We start from the raw sequence: 23,187 nt of genomic DNA on the forward strand, positions 1-23,187 counted from the left end.
AAAGGGGAAAACAGAGCACTCTAATTGGCCGAACGCCACACAGTGAAAGGGTTAAATCCTGGGTGATTTGTCGGGCATCAACAACACAAGCTTCCCTCCAAAAAAGCACTCTTCTGAGTCTCTGGGAAAGTGGGGGAAAATGGAGGTTCAATGTGACTGTGAGAACCTGTAACACGTGGCTGGGCCAGAGTTCCAGAGCAGTTGTAGGTTAGTCCCGCTCATAGCGTCTGGGCACTCTGTCTCTTAGTAAATGGGAAGATAACTGGACATGAAGGGAGGAGCTCAGTGGATCATAGTCTTTTAGGAGTGAGTTCATCACTATCTTGTTCACCCATTTCATTAAAAAAGTAATAAATTACTCCTGCTGCTGCTCCCCCTTTTTCAAAAGCTTACTACTGTAGTGGTTTTGCCCTGCGTATTGAGTATTGCAGTGCCTACTATCTCCACAGATGCAGTTGGGAGAAGTTGATAGGGCACTGAAGGATGGTAATTGACGATACAGAGTGGATATGTGAGAAAGATTTGTTCTTGTCCTATTGGAAGGGATGAGTGAGTGGTCAATCACCCACTGACTTTTTCCTTTCCTTTCCTTTTTAGAAAAATCCTATTTTTTTTTTTTTATTTTTTTTTTTACTTGAAATTACTCCTGCTCCCCATTTTTCATTAGAATAGCAAAGAAAACAAAAGGAAAAAGATTACAATCATTTAAAAAAAAAAAACAGTTTGTTTTCTTTTGCAGAGGTGGTTCCGAATTTATATATATATATATATATATATATATATATATATATATATATATATATGTAAAAAAATATGTATCTTGGCACTCACCCTTTCCAAAACAAATGGTTTCAATGCCTAGGTGCTATCCCACGTTGTAGAATATATATGAAGGAATAAGAGATGCACTCTCAGGTCTTGATAAATAATAAAATCGGTATTTTATTTTCCAAACAAGGTTAACATTATCCGATCGACGTCGATCGGATAATTTTAACCTTGTTTGGAAAATAAAATACCGATTTTATTATTTATCAAGACCTGAGAGTCCATCTCTTATTCCTTCATATATATATATATATATATATATATATATATATATATATATATATATATATATATTACTTATTATTATTATTATTATTATTTATTGCCTTGCATAAGTCTAATTATAACCAAGGATATGATAAAGAGGTTGTCACTCATTTATCTTTGAGATGGTACCTTCCAATAGACAATTTTGTGGACCAGAGGTCCCATTCTTCTATTTTATTTTATTTTCTTATTTATTCCACATGCATTTTGGGTGCAAACTGTCTATTTATTTATTTTCATTTTTAATTTTCTGTTGTGTTATCTACGTTTTTTTTTTTAATATGTCTATTCTCAAGTTAAGTCATTTAAACTGGTTGAAGTTTCTTTGAGCTACAGACCACAGATTTGTTTTAACTAAGTAAACCAGTTAGTCATTGTTATTTGATAGAAATTCTTTGTTAGTTTGACATCCTCTGAATCATTTGCTATAGACGGTGTCGTCATGAGAATTGCTTTCTGCACAATAAGCACAAAGGAGATGAAAAGTCAGATCAACAGGAGCCCCCTTTCGAACACTCCATAAAAGGCTGGTGTATGTTGGAGAGCGTCCCACACACATTACTGTCCAGTGATTCACTCTGTCCATTTCTAGCCCTCCCTTGATGGCTAAACACAGACTGGAGTAAATTATAAACCAAATTGCAAAGTTTAGGCTTAGAGAGACACTTCGGGCACCAATACTACTTTAATACACTTGACAGGTTTTGGCACCAATAATATGCTGTATTTTTTCATGCTTAAACCTTTGTGGTTTTTGATAAAATGCTGCACCATATGCCTGCCTTTTTAGCCATACCCCCTAACTCCAGAAAATAGACTTCCTTATCAAAGGTATCCGCTCAGCCCATGACAGTACTGAATGATCTGAACAGCAAAACAACCTGCATTAGGACAGGACACGCAGGAAGTCATAAAGTAAGGGTATCACCACCTGTTTGTAGTTTTACTGACTGCCTGCAGCCCGTTTGTAAATTAAAAGCGCTGCAGGCAGTCAGTTGGGCTAAGACACTGTGCCTACCTTCATAAGGAACTATTTCTTGCCTTAGGAGGCAGGCTTATGGCACAGCATTCTGCAAACACATTTTATTTTGTGCAATAACTATAAAGATTTGAGCATGCAAAAAAAAAAAAAATACTGCATAATAATGAGTCTACAATCTATCAAATGCAGTAAAGTTGTATTGGTGCTTGGAGTATCCCTTTAAATATCTTCAACTTGGCTGTAGGCAGAGCTTGGTATTTTGGGCAACCTTTGCAATCAGTTTATTATTCATTCCAATTTGTTTTTTAGAGAACAAACAACTTATACCGGTAGTTCTCTGACATAATTGCTATTTTCACATTTCCTCCTTGTAACGAACTGTGCTAATATAACGGTCTCCCCAACAGAGTGCAGCCCTCCAGCTCCCTGCCACCCCAAAGCCGACACTATGCAACTAGCAGGCGGCTTCACAACCGCAGAGACCGAGCCAACCAATGGTTGAAACGCTACCATTCAAATTAGTTTCGAACTCTTTCTCCCAATTGGTCGACAAAACATCTCCCCTCCCCGAATGCTGATTGGCCGCTGCATGTTCGCGCCCTTTCTCCCGATTGGCCGCGGCTTTCACTGGCCTAAACCAAGTGAACTTGTGGAACTGTTTTCTGGTATGTACAGAGCCTCAGGTCCTTACTTTACACAATGATTTCTCGGGCTCTGTACATCCGATCACTCCGAAATTGCAGGGAACATAGTTCGGATCAGGAGTTATCCAAGGATGTAGGGCATGTGGGGATGCATTACTGCGTTCTTTGTATTTTGTGGGTTTTTGTGTGTCTGCATCCTGTGTTTGGGAGATACCATTATCTCCCAGACACAGTGACGGCCCCTGCGGGGGTCTGTGCATAAATACTGTGTATCTGGCCTTCAATAAACAGATCCTGTTGAATCCTTCATCAAGTCTAGGCTGATGTTTGGGTAACCAAGCGCTCTGATCACTGCTTCGCTTGGGAAATGGGAGAATCACAACAGATATAATCAGTCGGAGTATAGGGTATCCTTTACACTCCTAATTCTACCTTTACTGTATCATAATTATGGAGACTCTTGGTACAAGGTTTCTCTTAGTTGTATGTATGACTGTTCATCATGGATTGCTGCATGATGTGCCCCATGTAACGCAAGTCCGTTCCTTTTTTGAGACTTTTTGAGGACTCCATATGTATTGTTCTCTAATGATTTAAAACACCACATAAGGTTTTCTTTGAGGGGGTGCAACAGGTTACATTATTTTTCCATAGCAGTACCCCTTCACCTCTTCTTCCTATTTGATATAATTGTTTCACAGTGATGGAACATTTAAAAACAGTACTTAAAGACGTTTGATGGAATAATTTCATCATGCATATTTTTGATTAGAAGACAAATGTATCACTTAATATCTGGGGCTCCACTGTGTTAGTTAGGGCCAGAAATAGTGACCTCACTCTGATTATCAACATGCAGTGCACAAAATGAATGTTGCATACAGTTTTTTAAACTGGTGTGACTGAACATGGAAGTGATGTTCTTAATGGCATCACTGGGCAAGAGGAATACCCACAGGGTCTGAAGTGACCCTGATTGTATATCTGCATGCCCTCTTCAGCCAATCACACTCAGCAAGAGTTAATCTGTACTTGTCTATGCATATTTCCCAGTGATAACTGTCTGATCAGCGTTGCAGGAAGTTTAAAATCCTATTGTGATACTCTTGCAATATGATTTAGCAGCTGAGAGAGAAATATACAGTGATCTCTATGCACTGTATGGAAATCCCTTGCACTATATGCACTGTATGGAAATCCCTGTGCAGATGTCAGCAACAGACGGTCTGGTTTAGCGTTAGGGTTAATGTATTTAGGATTATGAATGGTTTAGGAATAAGTGGTGACTTTGTCATGGGAAATGCCTGTCTTTAAGATGGTGTGAACTGCAACTCCCATGATTCTCAGTCTGCCTGACTGGTTAGTTGTTTGTATAAATAAAAAAAAAAATCTTATTCTGTCTTTATGTGATGTGTCCTTATTGTACGTTTCATGCTCCCTCTGTGCTTTGTGAATGTAAGTGATTATACAACATTCAGTCCATCTTGTTATTTTTGTAAGTGGTTTAAGGGAGGGAAACATCCAACCTACGAAGATATGGTTGGAACAACTCCTGCTAGAACAAATCAAGGCATATTGTGGTAATGTCTAAGGACACATCTGCTGAGTTGTTTCTACTTAAATATTCAGTCCTGTGAAAGTAAAATAAGGACAATGACCTGGAGCATTGTTTATGGGCCAGCTCCAGGTAGGATCAGATTGACCTCATGACAGTAACATGTTTAATGGGTTAACTTGTCCGTGCCAGATTGACTCCAACATTAAATTAAAGGATCTGCTTGTGCCTGAGGTTTTCGAATTCCTCACAGTGATGGATCACAGACGGAGAGGAAATAAGCAAACTTGGAACACTCCCAAACCACTGTGTATCAGACATTTAAACATCCTCGTTCATAAGCGTAAGCTATCACTGGCATCTACCTAAAGTATGAGTTAGCCTTAGCGCCATTGCTTGATGGAATGAATTCATGTATCCTCACTGACTGTGAAGAGGAAAAACCTTGATCCAGTCCCAAATGGCAGTGAGAATATTTTGGTATATTTATTTGTCCAGAAAATAGGGATTACGGGTGCACATCCAGACTATGTGTTAGTAGTGTAGAAGTGATGCTTCTGGAATTACATTTATAGAAAACACACACATAGGTATCATTGCACACACAGAATGCAGGGTTCCAAAATATACAAGGTCACTTATAATCCTCTTTTTAAATGAACACTATTGTGTTGTAGTGCCATGGTGGCAATGTAGCGGAGCTCCTATACCCTAATATCCTATCTCCCCTGGAATATCCCTCAAGCTGTAAGAAAGCGCTGTTTAGGGTTATAGCCCTTATTCCCTACACACATCAGAGGACACTTGATGTTGGGAAAATGACAAACTGTAATGGGACAAGGTGGTCTTTTATATACAGACCCCCAGCATAAGGTGCCTTTTGTTCACATAGCTAGTCACTCCCTGGCATCTCTATGTCTAGAAGATAGTCACCTCTCGTTATATAAATTATCTCCCGGATACGTTCCGTATATGTTATGTACGTCTTGCATAAAAAAATGTATAAACTTAAAAAATTTATAAAACAGCCCACACAAGCAATACACTGTAAAAGTCTGATCTGAGCACCCATTCTAGCAAAAGAGCTCACAGAATTGTGGAAATTAGTTCCACATGATTTGTAGCTATGTCCCGCTGGAATCTTAACGGATTTCCCCAACTCTCTGAAACTGTTGGAGGATAGGAGGGGAAGAGCGCTCTCAGTATAAGTCCAGGAGGGAAGGTAGGGAAAGCCAGGGAGAGTGAAATAGTCTTTATGGAACAGCGGTACAAGGCAGGTACTGCCACATGCAGTTTAGGTCCCTAATCCCCAGAAGTAAAAAAGGTAGTTAACCTTGCAGCACCAGTCTTTAAGTGCAGAGCATGGAGACACAGAATGTAGGTGCACCTTGTATAGCACTGCCATCGGTAGCACTTTAGTGGCCATCTGCTGCTTAGTGACACCTCTAGTTACAGTCACTCAATGTAAACACTGTCTTTTCCAGGAAAAGGCAGTGTTTACATTAAAAAGCCAGCAGGGACAGGCTATAGACACCAGAACCAGTCCCTTTTAAAAACTGAATTTTTCTCTTTAAAAGTAAAGTTCTGTTGTACAGTACTGGCATGCTCTGCCCATTGCAACAGGAAAACCAAAACTCCTAGTAAGATCTCCTGCTCTCTTAGATACAGAAACGTGACCCAAACCAAGGTTTTTTGTTTTTTTAATATATTAAACTATAGCAATGATTATCATCAGAATAAAAAGCACAGAAAGTCAAATTACAAAACAAATGAATTATGATATATTTAATAAGTTATCATCCCTTTCTTCTCTTCACATACCTACATTTTATTTTTTTTCTGCAGACTCTGACATGAAGAAAGACATTGAAAGTCTTATAGCCCAGGAAAGAGCTGACATCATCAGCAAATATGAAAAGGTGAGCTAATGTTTAAACTGAATAAATTTTGCATCTATTACTAGCGAACCATAAAACAAAAGATGTGTTTCTCATATATTACATATATGCATATTTACTTATATTTTTCTAATCGTAGTAGATTAATTCGAGCAGTGACTGACCGCTGTTAACCCTTAAAATGTTCTTAAAATAAAATGTTATTTTCAGATGTGTGTCATGTTGAATTTCTCCTTTTCTCTACCTTGTTCTTTTGGTTTCTCAGGGAAGGCAGCAGGGAGCTCAGATTGACCCGTGGGAGGATGCTGACTTTGCTTTGTACAAAGTCACTGACAGATTTGGATTCTTACAGTAAGTTCAGTGAGAAGGGATGCATGGTGATTATGCTTTATTTTAAGTAGTGGAACCATATATGAAATAATTACTGTAGATGGCTGCAACTAACCATTTGTGGAAAAATGCTGCTTTCTAATAATGGATTCACTCTGATATTGCTGCCCATATGGAGCCCATATAATTTAGAATATAATATTTCATGTATTGTATATAATATTGAAGTCACATAGATTGAGTATGCATTTTTTTTTTATTTATAGTCATTTATTTGTATGAACTGTTATTGAAATCAAACTGTGTGATATTTTATGTATTGTAATGTTTTGATATTTGAGTATCCTTAGATCAGGGCTTGACAAATTTGCTTTGCATCTTGGAGCCAGCTAAAAAAGTTAGAAGCCAGATTTTTTTTAAAAAACTTACAAAGCTATATATTCAACAACAAAAATACAATTCTTAAAGAGATGCTATAGTCACCAGGACCACTACAGCTTAATATAGTGGTTCTGGTGTATATAGCTTGTCCCTGCAGGCTTTTCAATGTAAACACTGCCTTTTCACAGAAAAGGCAGTGTTCACATTGCTTCCTAGTGACACCTCTAGTGACTGTCACTCAGATGGTCACTAGAGTTGCTTCCTGTGTCAGTGCTGCACAGGGTGCAACACCTACATTTTGCGTATCCACGCTCTGCATGGAGGTAATGAATGTTCTCCATAGAGATGCATCGATTCAATGCATTTCTATGAGGAGATGCTGATTGGTGCATCGTTTTGCAGCCAATACTATGGGAAACATTGGATTGGCTGAGATCATCAAGCGTGATGATCTCAACTATAAAGGCAGGGCCAGTCGAGGGGAGACCAGCACGACTTGGGGAAAAAAAGTGAGTAAAAACACCATTCCTTTGCGAACCTAAACACACACCATGACAGACAGACACACACACGCCGAGACAGACAGACACACACACACCATGACAGACACACACCCACCATAATAAACAAAGAATCCTGCACACTGATACCATGTAAATGCTCCGGCCATCCACAGTGGAGGAGCTCCGTGTCTGGCGGACATCGCTGGACCCACCAGTAAAGTCTTCAAAAGGAATAAACGCAGGCAACACTCCAATAGTAAGGATGGTATATTTATTGATAGGTGAACCACCCCATAAAAAGTGCAACGTTTCGGCTCAGCTGAGCCTTAATCATGCACACTCACACTAACAGACATACTCACACACTATTGCTTGTATTGTTACCTGTGGGGTCCAGTGGGTGACTGGCCAGTGGAATGTTCAGGCGGGCGTCATGTTGAGAAATCATTCAGGCGGGCGGCAAATTAGAGGATTGTGTAGGCGGGCTGCATGCTGGGGGAATATGGAGGACGGCGGCATGCTGGGTGGTCCTGGAGGCATCATAGTCTCACTAAGCTGCCGCGTAGGAGCAGAGACATTACAGCTCCCTCGCCAACCGCCTAATATTCGCGCAGCTAGCCACCCGCCTCCACGACCACCCAGCATGCCGCCCTCCTCCGTATTCCCTACAGCATGCAGCCCGCCTACACAATCCTCTAATTTTCCGCCCGCCTGAATGATTTCTCAGCATGTCGCCCACCTCAACGATCCCCTGGCCGGTCACCCACTGGACCCCACAGGTATCAATACAAGCAACATTGTGTGTGTGTGTGTGTTCCCCCAGCATGCAGCCTGCCTACACAATTCCCCAGTCTGCCTCCAAGGTAACAGGCTCACATATCCCCGGTGCCAGGGCAAAATTCCTGGGCACCATGGCGACCTGGCGACCTGGCGTCTGGGATTTGTTGAGCACTGCCTTAGATGGTTATTTTCTTTATTGTACATTTTACATAACTCTTTAAAATAGATTGGCTCCTGTGGCTGCCTGAGTTAGTCCAATAATGTATATGTAAAATAATGAACTATTGCAGTTTCTTGTAATATCTTTTAATTGGACTAACATAATTATCGGACTAATGATATTATTATTATTATCAGCATTTATACAGCGCCGACATATTGTGCAGCGCTTCAGTCACTACAAATTTCTGTTAGTCCAACACAACCATTATTGCAAGAAACTGCAATATATTTGCATTTGGATTCTAAAGTATACTAGCATTTATCATGCACTTAAATATGTAAACACTTAGTGGCCAGCTTATTAAGTTCAAATGCTTGTCAACACAAATAGTTATCAAGCAACTGAACATATAAAGGAGACTATGTTGTTGATAGACCAAACATTAGAATGAGAAGCTTAATGTAGTTGTTCTGGTGAGTATTGTCAGTCGCTGTAGGCTTTTTGCAGTAAACACTGTATTTCCAGAGAAGGCAGTGTTTATGTTACATTACAGCCTGTGGACACAGTGCTTCCTGAGGCAGTGATACGCACTGTGCAGCACTGACATTCAATGTCTCCACCCTCTGCATGGAGACACTGAACTTTCCTCATAGAGATACATTGATTCCATGTATCTCTATGAGGAGATGCTGATTGGACAGGTCGGCATTTGGCTCCACCACTAGCCCACCTCTTTAGCCGAGATCATCAGAATTTACAATCTCAGCTAATCCAATGCTTTCCTATGGGAAAGCAATGTGATTGGCTAAGATCATCACTTCTGATGATGTCAGCCAAGGAGGCAGATCAGGGACAGCACCAGCAAACTGGAATAAAGTTAAGAGTTTACTATATTTAAGAGGGTAAGGGGGCAGGGGGCTAGATAGTGCTTTTATCACCTTAGGGTCAGGAATACATGTTTGTGTATCTGACCCTATAGTGTTCTTTTAAGTTAGGATGAATGTTATTTGAGTGTTGGTGCCTTTTGCCAAAACATTGGATGTGATTACTAGTGTTGATCATGTTGTCCAAGCCCTCATCTTACCTAGAAGTGTTTTCATTTGGATAGTCATTATCCATCTATGTATGTTTACAAATATATACATTGTTCCTCTATATTTTTTTTTCCTTTTGTGGATATTCATTTATAGAAATGGAATATATTTATTAGTCATTGATGTGTATTTGGGGGTTAATTTCAAATAGTACAATTGGAATACTTTAAGTTTTTGTATATTTTTATTTGTACTTATCTGTCTGTCCTCCTCTAATCAAATCTACATTATTGAATCCATATGGCAAGTAATCCTGGCTGTTTTAGGAATAAAATGGGGTCCTACCTACGACTAAATAGATGCAGCTGATATGACCACTGAGTGTATACCTGTTCAAGTGTAAAAACATTTTAATACAGCGTTTTTGTTTTGATTTGTAAGGAAAATATATGCTTTCATCCTTGAGAAAATTCCCCTGTTGATAACTGTCCAGAAATGTGTCATCTAATAGAAAAGTGTGATCATCATATAAAGGGAGGTGTAATTGCAAATGTCTGATGTATTTGTTCTGCTTTTCCAGTGAACATGAGTTGCCGTCACGCAGTGCTTTAGAGGAAAAGGTAATTGGTCTTCCACTCTAGTTTGTTTTTTCCCACTCATATTTTTTTTATCAAATGCTTTCTTTCTCTACTTGTTTGCGCACTTTAAAGGAAAACTGTCATAATTTCTATTATTATTGAAAATAATAGGCTAACATTATTATTATTATTATTATTATTATTATTATTATTATTATAAAAAAATTAATATTGCTTTTGTATGTATGCATAACTATAAGTATGCAACTCTTTAAAGTGCTGATCCTGGGTTATCTTTGCCCAGTGTGGGTAGCCATCTTTAAACCTTCTTTGGTCAGAAGCATTTCTTATCTGTTCACACCGTGCAGTTACCTTAGTTTTATGGATACTAGCGAATGCCAGGCATCTCAAAATCATGCTTCATTTCAAATGATCTTTTAAAAGTTACAGAAACTTTTACAAGATCATTTGAAATGAAGCATGATTTTCAAAGAAGAGTTGATCAAAGAAGAGTTAATAATGCTTGCTTCCACAGAGCACGGTTAACCCAAATAGCAAAACAGTTTACAAATTCAACAGTAATTAAAAAAAAAAATATATATATATATATTTTACTTGAAAGTGTTTCTTCATGATTTTAATTTAGTTTTCATTTGCTATACTTTTTTTTTTTTTTTAGAAATTTAATGTAGTTGTTCTGGTAAGTATAATAGCTCCCTTCAGGCATTTTCATGTAAACACTACCTTTTCAGATAAAAGGCAGTGTTTACATTGCCCCTAGGGTCACCTCCAAGTGGCCACTCCTTAAGTGGCCACTGGAGGGGCTTCCTGGCTCAGGGCTGCACAGTAAGCGTCCCCAGGTCTGCTGTGGGAACGCAGAATTTTCCTCATAGAGATGCGTTGATTCAATGCATCTCTATGAGGAGGTGCTGATTAGCCAAAACAGTGTTTGGCCCCTCCACTTTGCCGATTTGAGCCAATCCAATGCTTTCCCTATAGGAAAGCATTGGATTGGATAAAAATAGTAATTTTTTGATGATGTCACCAAGGGGGCGTGGCCAGCATCGGCGGACCCGTGGAGAGCTGAAAATAAGGTGAGTTTTAACCTGAGGGGCCTAAATGGTGTGTTTTCACTATAGGGTTAGGAATACATGTTTGTGTTCCTGACCCTATAGTGATCCTTTAAGTGCTAAGCCAGAGTCGCATGAAGTATTTTTAAAAGATTATGTTGTAGTTATTTTGCTGTTCACCATCATTCAACATGACTTCTTTTGATACAGCAAAAACTACAGGAGATTGAGCGTGTGGACAAATGGCTGAAGATGTTGAAGAAATGGACCAAGTACAGAACCAGTGAGAAAGTAAGTTAAGGCTGTATAATACATATATTCCTAGAATATGCAATAGCTACTAAATCAATAACAAAAACTATTGCAATGAGATCCAAACACCGTAAATAATGCTTCAAAATTAGAGCATATCGATGTGCCCTGCATCCACACTTCTCACATAAAAATTACTATTCTTAGATCTGCGAGAATGCAGTCAGAAATATAGTATGAAGTTTCCTTTATCCTCTACTAGTAAAATGTCGGTTGAACTGGCTAACTGGGTTTATTTAGCATCATTCATGCTACATACATTGTTGCCAATGGAGATATAATTGATTCCAGAGCACTGTATAATTAGGTTACAAGAGGATAAGTCAAACAAACTAAGCAAGTAGTTCTGACAGTGGATCAATAATGCCTTGATCCAAAGAAACCCATCTGTGATACTGTACTGGTAATTTAATTAGAAAAGTATGTGAAAGAGAGCACAATATGTATATTTAAAGCACCTACATATTTGTGCAAATGTATTAGATTGAATTTACTAAATTAGTGGGTATGTTTGAATATTTTTGTGTGTATGTATATACATATATGCAAGTATGAATTTACTTTGACAATATTGTTATATTTTGCCTGTTTTATTATGTTATTTCTAAAGCTGCCATATTTTTATTTTGTTCTTGTTTGTTTTAGTTTACATTCCAAATACTGTTAAAGAGGCTCTGTATGCACCATTCCAAACACAGTACACTAGAATGGTTATGGTGCCAACATGTCTCTGGCTTTGTCCCCTGGATATTTGTCATACCATATGAAAAACAAAATGTCACAGACTGGACCCACTCTTTGCATATTACTTGTGTGGATGTTGCAAAATACAAGTTTTGTCCTACTTTGAACAGCATTCATTGGCTGAGTGCATTGCTCAGTCAATGATTCTGTCCAAACATGGAGAAATGCATATTCCTAATGTGACAGACTACCTGGTCACCCAGGACTGATACATGTCTTCCAACCACCACCACCCTCTAAAAAAAGACTATGATCACCATATTTACCCCTCCAGCTCGTGCCTCCCAGCCCAACGCCCTTTCCAGTGACCCAGGAGTCAACACAGACCGACAGGGCTTTTTTTAGTAATTTATTTCTGTTCTGTGGAGACACTGCAACCCTCAAATCGTTTGGCACTCCTGATTGGTTCTCTGAGTTGCCTCGGTCTGGTAATAGCTTGTCCAGGGCGCTCTGCCCCAGAGTCACCTGTCAGAACACTATTCAAAAGGGGTAGTAGAGAGGTGGTAAGGCATCGAACGATACCCAGGACTTGAAGTTCCATGTATCGACGGAAAGCACCACCATTTTCGGTGACTGGGATTTTTCACCAAGCGCTATGGAACTCTGCGCTGGATCGGAGGATGGTCGCAGCCTGGCAAAAACTTTACTTCCAGCTAACTCTGGATCGCAACCTCCGATCTGATTGCTTTTTGGACAGTGTAGTTGCTCAGAAGAGAGTTTTCTAGTATGGCATTTGTTTAGGGATGTGTGCACAGGAACCCCATTTTTATTATAAAATTATTAATCCGAGCCGAGGTGTGTGGACGCTAATTAAATTACCTGGTTTGGTACAGACACCTAGGTGCCAGGTATGTCGCAATATTCATTGTTCTCCTGGGCACCTCCTGTATGAGACCAAGGTATAAAAGTGTTTCATTCGTTCAATAAAACCAATTATATTTCACCCTACACTAAGTCTTGGCTAGTGCTTGGGGTGAATATGCTATAACGGCTATAAACACTATACTATGTTCTCTGCACTATAATCACTGAGGGAAAGGGAGTGCATGGTGGCGACACTCGGGTAGGTGCAAATAGGCCACTACATCTGGTGACATCACTAAATCAACCCTGAAAGTATTGCTGGAGGTTTGTGCACAAAGCGCCAGCAACAAGCCTAAGAGAGCCCTAATTGCCAAGCTCATGGATCTAGACCGGGCCAGCTCAGCGTCATCGGCCTCATTCAAGACTTGCCCACGGAGGTGCTCTTGGGAAACGATTTGGGGCACCTCACCTAAAAGTTCATCCCAGCCACCCCAGGGACGGCATGCCCTGTGACCACCCGACGACAAGCCCGGGATGCTGAACTTCAGCACTCTGAGGACTCGCAGGTAAGGCAAAACGCCCGTCCCTGACTGACCACATTCCCCTGGGTTGGGACACCCCCAGTGTTTCGGGAAGGAACTCAGAATAGATCCTACATTAGCCGGGTACCGCAGACTAGCAGCAACTGGGGCTAAGGGGGGCAGGAAGGAACGGTTCGAGTGGGTGGGAGACTTACTGTACCGGGTGACAGCGGGGGCGGGGTCTGGGTCCACCAAAGTTCCCCAGAGACAGCTGGTAGTGCCAATTAGCGGGCGAAGCTATTGCAGCTCAGCCACAATATTCCCCCAGCCCGACATCTTGGCATTCAAAAGACCGTGCACCGGCTCACGCAAACATTCTTCTGGCCCGGAGTCACTCAGGACCTACAGGAATATTGCAGAACCTGTAATCATGTCAGCAGGTAGGGATGAGACCACCCCAAAGCAAAATTAAGCTCCTTGCCTATAGTAGACAAACCTTTCCACCGGCTAGCTGTAGATCTCATAGGACCCCTAAGCATGCCGTGGTCCTCCGGAAAAAAATATATTATAACCGTAGTCGACTACACCATCCGATTCTTAGAAGCTATAGCCCTTTCTAATATTCACGCTGAAATGGTGACCGACGCGTTGATTAAGATCTTCTCCTGGGTTGGATTCCCCCGAGAGATCTTGTCCGACCAAGGCACCCAGTTTACCGCCACAGTAACACAACAAATGTGGAAGAGTTTTTCAGTTCACTAATGGGTTGTGTGAGCATTTTAAGACATTCACAGCCACCCACAAGGATGTGGAACGGTTTCTGCCTCATTTGCTGTTCGCCTATAGGGAAGTACCCCAAGAGTTACTGTATGGGAGGCGAGTTACTTCGAGTTACTGTATGGGAGGCGAGTCAGGGGGCCGTTAGACCTAATAAGGTAATACTGGCAAAGCCCCTGGGCTTGCCCGGTCGTATTGATACCCAAGCGGGACGGTACGACCCGGTTCTGTGTTGATTACAGAAAACTCAACAATAGAACCATGACTGACTCCTATCACATGCCTAGGGCTGACGAATTGCTAGACCGGATAGCGGAAGGAAACTACCTCACGACTATCGATCTGTGCAAAGGATGCTGGCATATTCCCCTGGACCCAGAGGCGATCTCCAAGTTGGCATTCGTCACCCTTTTCAGCCTGCACAAATTCAGGGTCATGCCGTTTGGGATGAAGAATGCCCCGGCTACCTTTCAGAGGATAGCGGACCGACTCCTGGAGGGTCTCAAGGACTTTGCGTTTGCAATGACATAGCCATCTACAGTCGCGGATAACAAAACAAAGAGTTGAGTCAGCGCTAATCGGAGAGGCAGCAGACCCAAACAAGGACTCCCTCAAGTGTCCTTCTGAATAGATAAGCAAAAACAAATAAATAGGTGATGGGTCTGCGCCAATATACAAAATAAATAACAATAACAAGTCCAATTGAATCTATTAAGTGGTCTCCAAAGTTGTAGGATTCTACTTGTTACGATATCCAAGAGATGTGGAGGAAGGTGGTGAGTGATGAGTAAGATGATCCAAAATAGTAAAAATAGGAGAGGTCTTACTTACAGTTGACAGAGCTTAATCCAGCTCTGAGAGCACTATCGCTGTTTTATCTTCTCTCCGAGCTCCTGATACTACCATTAAGAACACTCATCTTATATCCTACAAGATTATACCGCTGTACGCCTACAAGACTAGAGCTATTAGAAGCTCTACCAAATGTGAGTGTATCTATTATATTTTACATCTTTTATTTCACGTGTGGAACATAGTGCACCATTATTGTTTCCATTTTTATCTCCCACTTGGCCGTCTGTCACCACATAGAAGAGGATACTCGTCGTATATCCTGTAAGCGGGGATAATACCGCTGCAAGCCATTCACACCAGAGCTGGATTAAGCTCTGTCAACTGTAAGTAAGACCTCTCCTATTTTTACTGTTTTGGATCATCTTACTCACCACCTTCCTCCACATCTCTTGGATATCATAACAAGTAGAATCATTCGGAGACCACTTAATAGATTCAATTGGACTTGTTATTGTTATTTATTTTGTATATTGGCGCAGACCCATCCCTATTTAATTGTTTTTAAATATCTACAGTCGCACCTGGAAAGAACATCTCCTGCACCTGTCGGCAGTCCTAGACGGGATACAGGGCTCAGAGCTAACCCTTAAGGCCGACAAGTGTCAGTTGGAAATGGGCGAGGTACAATAACTTAGCTACCGAGTGGGCTCCGGGAAGCAACATCCCGAGCCAGCGGAAGCTAACTGGCCCCAGCCCCAAACGAAAACTCAGGTAATGGCGTTACTGGGGACGGCAGGTTACTACCACCGGTTGTCCCGCCAAGTCCTGTGGTCCCCGGAGTGCGAGGAGGCCTTTCAAAAACTGAAGAGGGCATTAAAAAAAAGCTCCAGTACTAGTGGCTCCTGACCACTCTAAACAATTTGTCGTCCATTGGGAGCCGTATTAATCCAAATAGGGGACGACGGACAGGAGCACCCGATGGGCTTCCTCAGCCGCAAGTTACTTCCCCGAGAGGTCAGTTACACCACCGTGGGAAAAAAAAGTGCCTTGCCCTGGTCTGGGCTCTCAAAAAACTTTAGCCCTATCTATATGGACAGTCCTTCAGTGATGACGAACCATAACGTCCTCGTCTGACTGAACCGCATAGCCGGGGACAATACCGATTGTTGAGATGGAGCCTGGCCTACAACCCTATAACTTTACCGTGCAATACAGGCCAGGCAAACAGAACCACAATGCCAACGGTTTATCCCATCAGTTGGAATTGGAACTCTAATTGCCCCCGCTTCTCGGACATCCCCACGCTGACCTGTGAAGGTCTGGCAGGGTATGCCGTGCCAAGGAACTGGGGGGAGCAATGTAACGAACTGTGTCCTCCAAAAGAGTAAAGAGTATTGTCACCAACTGTATGTCCCCCAAAAGAGATCATCCCTCACGTTCCCGCTATTCCGTGTTCCCGGGACTGCTATCCCGCTCCGCATCCCCTTGTTCCAAAAAGCCTACCCCAAAGAGCGCTCTCCCTGGTGCTACCCACATAGACATGAGACACGAGCCCTAGCCGCCGTTCTTGAACTGGGAGACGACTTCACAGCCGACCAATGGGAGAAGCGCTACCATTCAAATTGGTTTTACGCTATTTCTCCTGATTGGCCGGTGAAACACCACTCCTCCCTGAATGTTGATTGATCGCTGCGTGCACACCTGGTTTGCGCCCTTTCCCCTGATTGGTTAACGCAAGGAAAAGTGTGTACCTTGTAACCCCTCCCTGAGCCCTGATTGCTGCAGGTTCAAGCCCTTTCTCTGGATTGGCCGCTGCTTAGTTTAGGCGCGAAAGTTGAATCCACCGGCCTAAGCCTATTTTCGAGTATGTACAGAGCCTTGAGTCCAAACTTTACACAATGATTTCCTGGGCTCTGTACATCCGATCGCTCCGATATTTGCAGGGAGCATAGATTGGACCAGGAGCTATGTGGGGATGTATTACTGTATTCTGTGTACTTTATGGGTTTTTGTGTGTCGGCGTCCTGTGTCCGGGAGATACCAGGGCGGACTTATGCTTTACATTACTGTGGATGGAGACCCCCTGTCTGTGCATAAATACTGTGTATTTGGCATTCAATTAAGAGATCCTGTTGTACCCTTCATCAAGTCTCGGCTGATGTTTGGGTAACCAAGAGCTTTAATAATCACTGCTTCGCTTGGGATTTGGGAGACTGATAACAGAGAGTGTCCTTCTAAATATCCGCTCCTCTGCCAATCTGCCTCTATAACATTTGTATAAGGAAACCTGATGGAATGCTATCATGACCGAACTATGATTGAAAGACTAGGATAATGGAATTATATTGAGAATCTATTTAAGTGTTAAGGAGATTAAATGGATTCATTTGCAATTAATTAATTTGGATTAATTAAAAAAGAAAAAAGAAATTGCTAAATTAAAACATTTCTGTGCACATTACTTTATAATTTAATACAAAGTGCATTTTTGTGTCATCTGTGTCATTTAAAGACTTTTCTTTTTCTATGGGGTTAAAATGCTGAATATTCTTTATTACATAAAATATATTAACCTTACTATGAGTGTTGCGTGTACATGGAGGCTCTCTTACTAAGTTTTTGTGAAAGGCTCTCTACTGCAACTGTCAAAAATAACCTACTAGGGGGGCGGGGCCTGACCACTGAACTGTGAGGAAGCATGCCTCACCAGCTCCTGAAACTTTGAGCAAACAAAGCAGATTTTGAACGGAAAAACAACATTAAAATGTTATTTCAAGGCCACCAAGCGACAGGCGACAATGGGGTGCACACACAGACACCACCCAAGCGGTGATGTTACCCAGGCGCACCCGAACTCATGGCGAGGCCTACCAGCATGGCGGGCGTGGGGAAGACGGCCGCTTTTCTGCAGCCTTCACCAGCCAGGTGCCGGCCTCTGGGCCCTCGTCCCCCCCCCCTGGACCGGTGGGGGTCATCCCGGTCCACCCCCTCACAGTCCCCTTGAAAGGAGAGGAAAGGACGAAACGACCGTGCGGTGTGGCGGTCACTGACAAAATGGCGGGCGGCACAAACGCCTCAGCCCTCCATGAGGCCAAGCGAGATGCGGAACTCCGACTCGCACGTATATTCGACTCCTTCTGGGAGCGGCTGGTAAAACTTGCGTGGCCCCCGGAGCCTGGAACCCAGCCGGAGGGCAAGCCACAAGACCCAGTACGAGGGGCTCCAGAGAGAGGCCCGGCACGCAACGCAAGCCCCCATCCCAGGCCCCACAGGCTCCCAGGAAAATCTACCCCGCTAGCAGAGACCCGGAGCCTCACTAAAGGCAATCGCAGCCAGAACAAGGCCAAGCACATCGGGGGCATCCCAGTACAGCAGCAGCACAGGAATCAGCCTGGCCGCCCAGCAGTAACACAGCTGAAGAGAGGTACAGGCAACCCCACACACACAACCAAGCGGCAGATCACAAGGCCTACCAAGGAGACCGCGAAAGTACGTCGCCATGGGTACGGCTACAGCCTGAGAACATACAGTCGGGTGAGACCCACTACCAGAGCCACAGTATACTCACCAACACAGATGCTGGCCCACGCTGAGACACCCAATCCACACACCGCCGGACCGAGGGGACTGCGACTCACATCACACAAGTGGGGAGCCCCTCCGCGGCGCAGGGGCGGGGGAGCACTGACCCAGGAGGCTCACACACAGCCCAGCAGAACAGGCGTTGGCTGATAGCAGAAAAAGCTGCAGACAGAGACCTAGTCACCCCTACCAGACACTGAAGGACTTTCACTCACGAATATGGACTGTCAGCACGCTATATATCCATACCTTCCTGACCCTTCTCTTCCTGGACATTCACGGGTACTCTGGACTAGATATAAGAAGGGGGTGAGGAATTAATTGGACCGTCTCTCCACAATGGCAAAGCATATCCCTCACTAAATGTGCCAAATATTTGTTGAGTTTTGTACACTCGTTACCTGCTACACTCGTTACCTGCTATACATTCATACACTAGATAGAAATGCATCGCACAAAGCTACACATACCAGATAATAATGGCATAGGCACCACTATATGGCCCTCTCCGAATCGCCTGCCATGTAGTTAACCTAACTTTCAATGCAATCGATATAAACATAAGCCTGTTTCGCTTAAAGATACTCCACTGCACACCCTCTTTGATAGGGCTAAAGTTAAAGCTACTGTTTTAGATACTGTTAAATGTTTTAAGCTCATGTTCCATGTGCATGCCACTTCCGTGCTGATTTCTTGCATTAAGATGCCGATGGCGCACTACTCCTGGTGGAAACTTACTCTAAATAAGCCTGTAACCCTCAACTATATGCCATAGTCAGTTAGAAAACCACGCTGTGTACCTAATGTATAGTCACTCATAACTGACAAGCTGATCTATACCTCGTAGAAACTTCGTTATATAAAATTACAAAATGTGCTATGTTCTAATTTGCCACGCAATTGTTCCTATATGTTGACAGATACGGCAGATACTGCTGTTGTGGCGTTACCTGCTCCATTGTATGTTTCTTGCTATGCACAATAAAAATAAAGAATTAAAAAAAAAAAATAACCTACTAAGCTCTCGGTGATTACTTTTCTATCAACCTATTTCATTACCCCTACTTCAACCTATTTCATTACCCCTACTTATACCCTTTGTGTCACTATACCCCACTCCCTCTAGCATGTAAGCTCATTGAGTAGGGCCCTCAACCCCTCTGTTCCTGTGCGTCCATTTGTCTGGTTACAATAATGTGTCTGTTAGTCCATCCATTGAACAGCGCTACGGATTTTGCTGGCGCTATATAAATATATAATATAATAGATATCTTAAGAAAATAAAGTACCGGATATACTCGAGTATAAGCCGAGTTTTTCAGCACATTTTTTTGTGCTGAAAATCCCCAACTCTGCTTATACTCGAGTCACTGTCTGTATTATGTATTTACATTGCCATAATACAGACTGGGGGCTGTAGGAGCTGGCAGGAAGCTCTTACCTCTCCTGCAGCTCCTGTCAGCTCCCTCCTCCTCCACGCCGGTCTGGTCAGCTCCTCTGTCAGCTCCCAGTGTAAGGCTCGCGAGAGCCACGGGGGTCATAGTGCGGCTCTTGCGAGACTTAGTGTGAGCTGACCGGACCGGCGCGGAGGAGGAGGGAGCTGACAGGAGCTGCAGGAGAGGTAAGAGCTTCCTGCCAGCCCCCTCCACTGAACTGCCAATGCCACTGGACCACCAGGGAGTGAGAGCCCCCCTCCCTGCCATGTATCAAGCAGGGAGGGGGGACGGAAATAAATAAATATATCAATAATAAAATATTAATATTAATAAAATAAAAAATAATAAAAATAATAATAATAAAAATGCCCACCCCCATCAAGGCTCTGCAACACACACACACACACACACACACTGCACTCATACACACACACTGCACTCATACACACACACTGCACTCATACACACACACTGCATTCATTCACACACACACACTGCACTCATACACACACACTGCACTCATACACACACACTGCACTCATACACACACTGCATTCATACACACACACTGTACTCATACACACACTGCATTCATACACACACTGCACTCATACACATACACACACTGCACTCATACACATACACACACTGCACTCATATACACACACTGCACTCATACACATACACACACTGCACTCATACACATACACACACTGCACTCATACACACACACTGTACTCATACACACACACTGCATTCATACACACACACTGCCCTCATACACACACTGCATTCATACACACACTGCATTCATACACACACTGCACTCATACACACACACACTGCATTCATACACACACACTGCATTCATACACACACACTGCATTCATACACACACACTGCACTCGTACACACACTGCACTCATACACACACACACTGCACTCGTACACACACTGCACTCATACACACACACTGCACTCGTACACACACACTGCACTCGTACACACACTGCACTCATACACACACTGCACTCATACACACACACACACACTGCACTCATACACACACTGCACTCATACACACACACTACATTCATACACACACACTGCATTCATACACACACACACTGCATTCATACACACACTGCATTCATACACACACTGCACTCATACACACACACACTGCACTCATACACACACACTGCACTCATACACACACGCTGCACTCATACACACACGCTGCACTCATACACACACACTGCACTCATATACACACACTGCACTCATACACACACACTGCACTCATACACACACACTGCATTCATACACACACACACTGCATTCATACACACACACACTGCATTCATACACACACTGCACTCATACACACACTGCACTCGTACACACACTGCACTCATACACACACACACACACACACTGCACTCGTACACACACTGCACTCATACACACACACTGCACTCATACACACTGCACTCATACACACACACTGCATTCATACACACACACACTGCATTCATACACACACACACTGCATTCATACACACACTGCACTCATACACACACTGCACTCATACACACACACTGCACTCATACACACACACTGCACTCATATACACACACTGCACTCATATACACACACTGCACTCATACACACACACTGCACTCACACACACACACACACACACACACACACACTGCATTCATACACACACACACACACTGCATTCATACACACACTGCACTCATACACACACACTGCACTCATACACACACACTGCACTCATACACACACACTGCACTCATATACACACACTGCACTCATATACACACACTGCACTCATATACACACACTGCACTCACACACACACACTGTAAATAAATATTCAATTATCATAATTTTTTTAGGATCTAATTTTATTTCGAAATTTACCAGTAGCTGCTGCATTTCCCACCCTGGTCTTATACTCGAGTCAATACGTTTTCCCAGTTTTTTTGGGGTAAAATTAGGGGCCTCGGCTTATATTCGGGTCGGCTTATACTCAAGTATATACGGTATGTTGAGAAATGTATTCAGTGAACTTGAGAAATTTAGTCAAAAATATCTAGCAGCCATAAGTATTGGCAATCCTAGAGAAACAACATTTGAAAGTCTAGTTTTATATATATATATATATATAGAGAATACAAAAAGGTTCCTTGCACTCACGCTGTCCTTAGTAATGCCGGGTGCATAAGCCAGCTGGCTGGATCACATACAATGTCAAAAATTGATAGCTGCACTCCACGGTCTTCTTTTAAAATCCAAATTGTCACATAATTGTATTTTCCTGATCCTGAAGAAAGCCCAGAGTGGGGCTGAAACGTTGATCGTTCTTTTAATGCATATCTAATAAAGCAATTTGGATTTTAAAAGAAGACCGTGGAGTGCAGCCATCAATTTTTGACATTGTGTGTGTGTATATCTAAATATATTGCGCTCTTGTTTATATACTTTATTATAAGTGTCAATAAAAATACACAAAGCTTACCTGTGGGAGAATTCTAGTAAGCTTGGAGCTAATACATAACTGAAGTGTGTTTAAACCCGGATTCATTTTATACCTAAAAGTAGTAGTCTGGGGCTAATGGTTGATCAATCATCATACTGAAGCAGCTTTATACTGTGCTTTAACCTTTAAGTTATTGTGCACTACGACTCCCATGATTGCACCTATGTGTTACATGTAGATGTATAAACCTTGGTGTTTATTCTTGTAGATGTTCCGCAGAGTATACAAAGGAATCCCTCTTCAAGTAAGAGGTCAGGTTTGGTCACTGCTTTTGGATGTTGATGCAATGAAGTCTGTGAACGAAGGAAAATATGAGGTATGATTATGATTTTAACTATCTTTACTTAACTTTACCAATTGATATTCAGCATGATATAATATCTAAATAATGGGTCTGCATTGTATGTGTTTCACTTTGAAGTATTGCAATTTAAAACAAAAAATATATAAATTCCAATAATCCTTTCTGTAGAAGGTGATTAATAGGAAAAAAAAACAATTTAAGTACTAAGCAGCCGTATGAAACAACCAAAAATCTTTATTACATATCAGCTAAAAGCAGCTACTGGAGGGAGAGCTCTCTTCTACAGAGATAAGAATAAAACTGGATAGAGAGATATCCTGATAAATGGG

General features: G+C 42.2%; 1 protein-coding gene across 1 annotated transcript in view; it reads left to right on the forward strand.

Annotated features, from left to right (window-relative positions):
• LOC134579456 (USP6 N-terminal-like protein) overlaps positions 1-23,187 on the forward strand; it is a 170,237-nt gene that overhangs the window by 119,102 nt on the left and 27,948 nt on the right. Inside the window, exons 4-8 of the mRNA XM_063438752.1 lie at positions 6,122-6,195; positions 6,440-6,525; positions 9,946-9,985; positions 11,224-11,304; positions 22,763-22,870. Of these exons, the coding sequence (XP_063294822.1) occupies positions 6,130-6,195; positions 6,440-6,525; positions 9,946-9,985; positions 11,224-11,304; positions 22,763-22,870 (381 nt within the window). The 5' untranslated portion in view covers positions 6,122-6,129. The remainder of the gene's footprint in view (positions 1-6,121; positions 6,196-6,439; positions 6,526-9,945; positions 9,986-11,223; positions 11,305-22,762; positions 22,871-23,187) is intronic.

The sequence above is a fragment of the Pelobates fuscus genome, chromosome 12, assembly GCF_036172605.1.
Source record: "Pelobates fuscus isolate aPelFus1 chromosome 12, aPelFus1.pri, whole genome shotgun sequence".
NCBI lineage: Eukaryota > Metazoa > Chordata > Amphibia > Anura > Pelobatidae > Pelobates > Pelobates fuscus.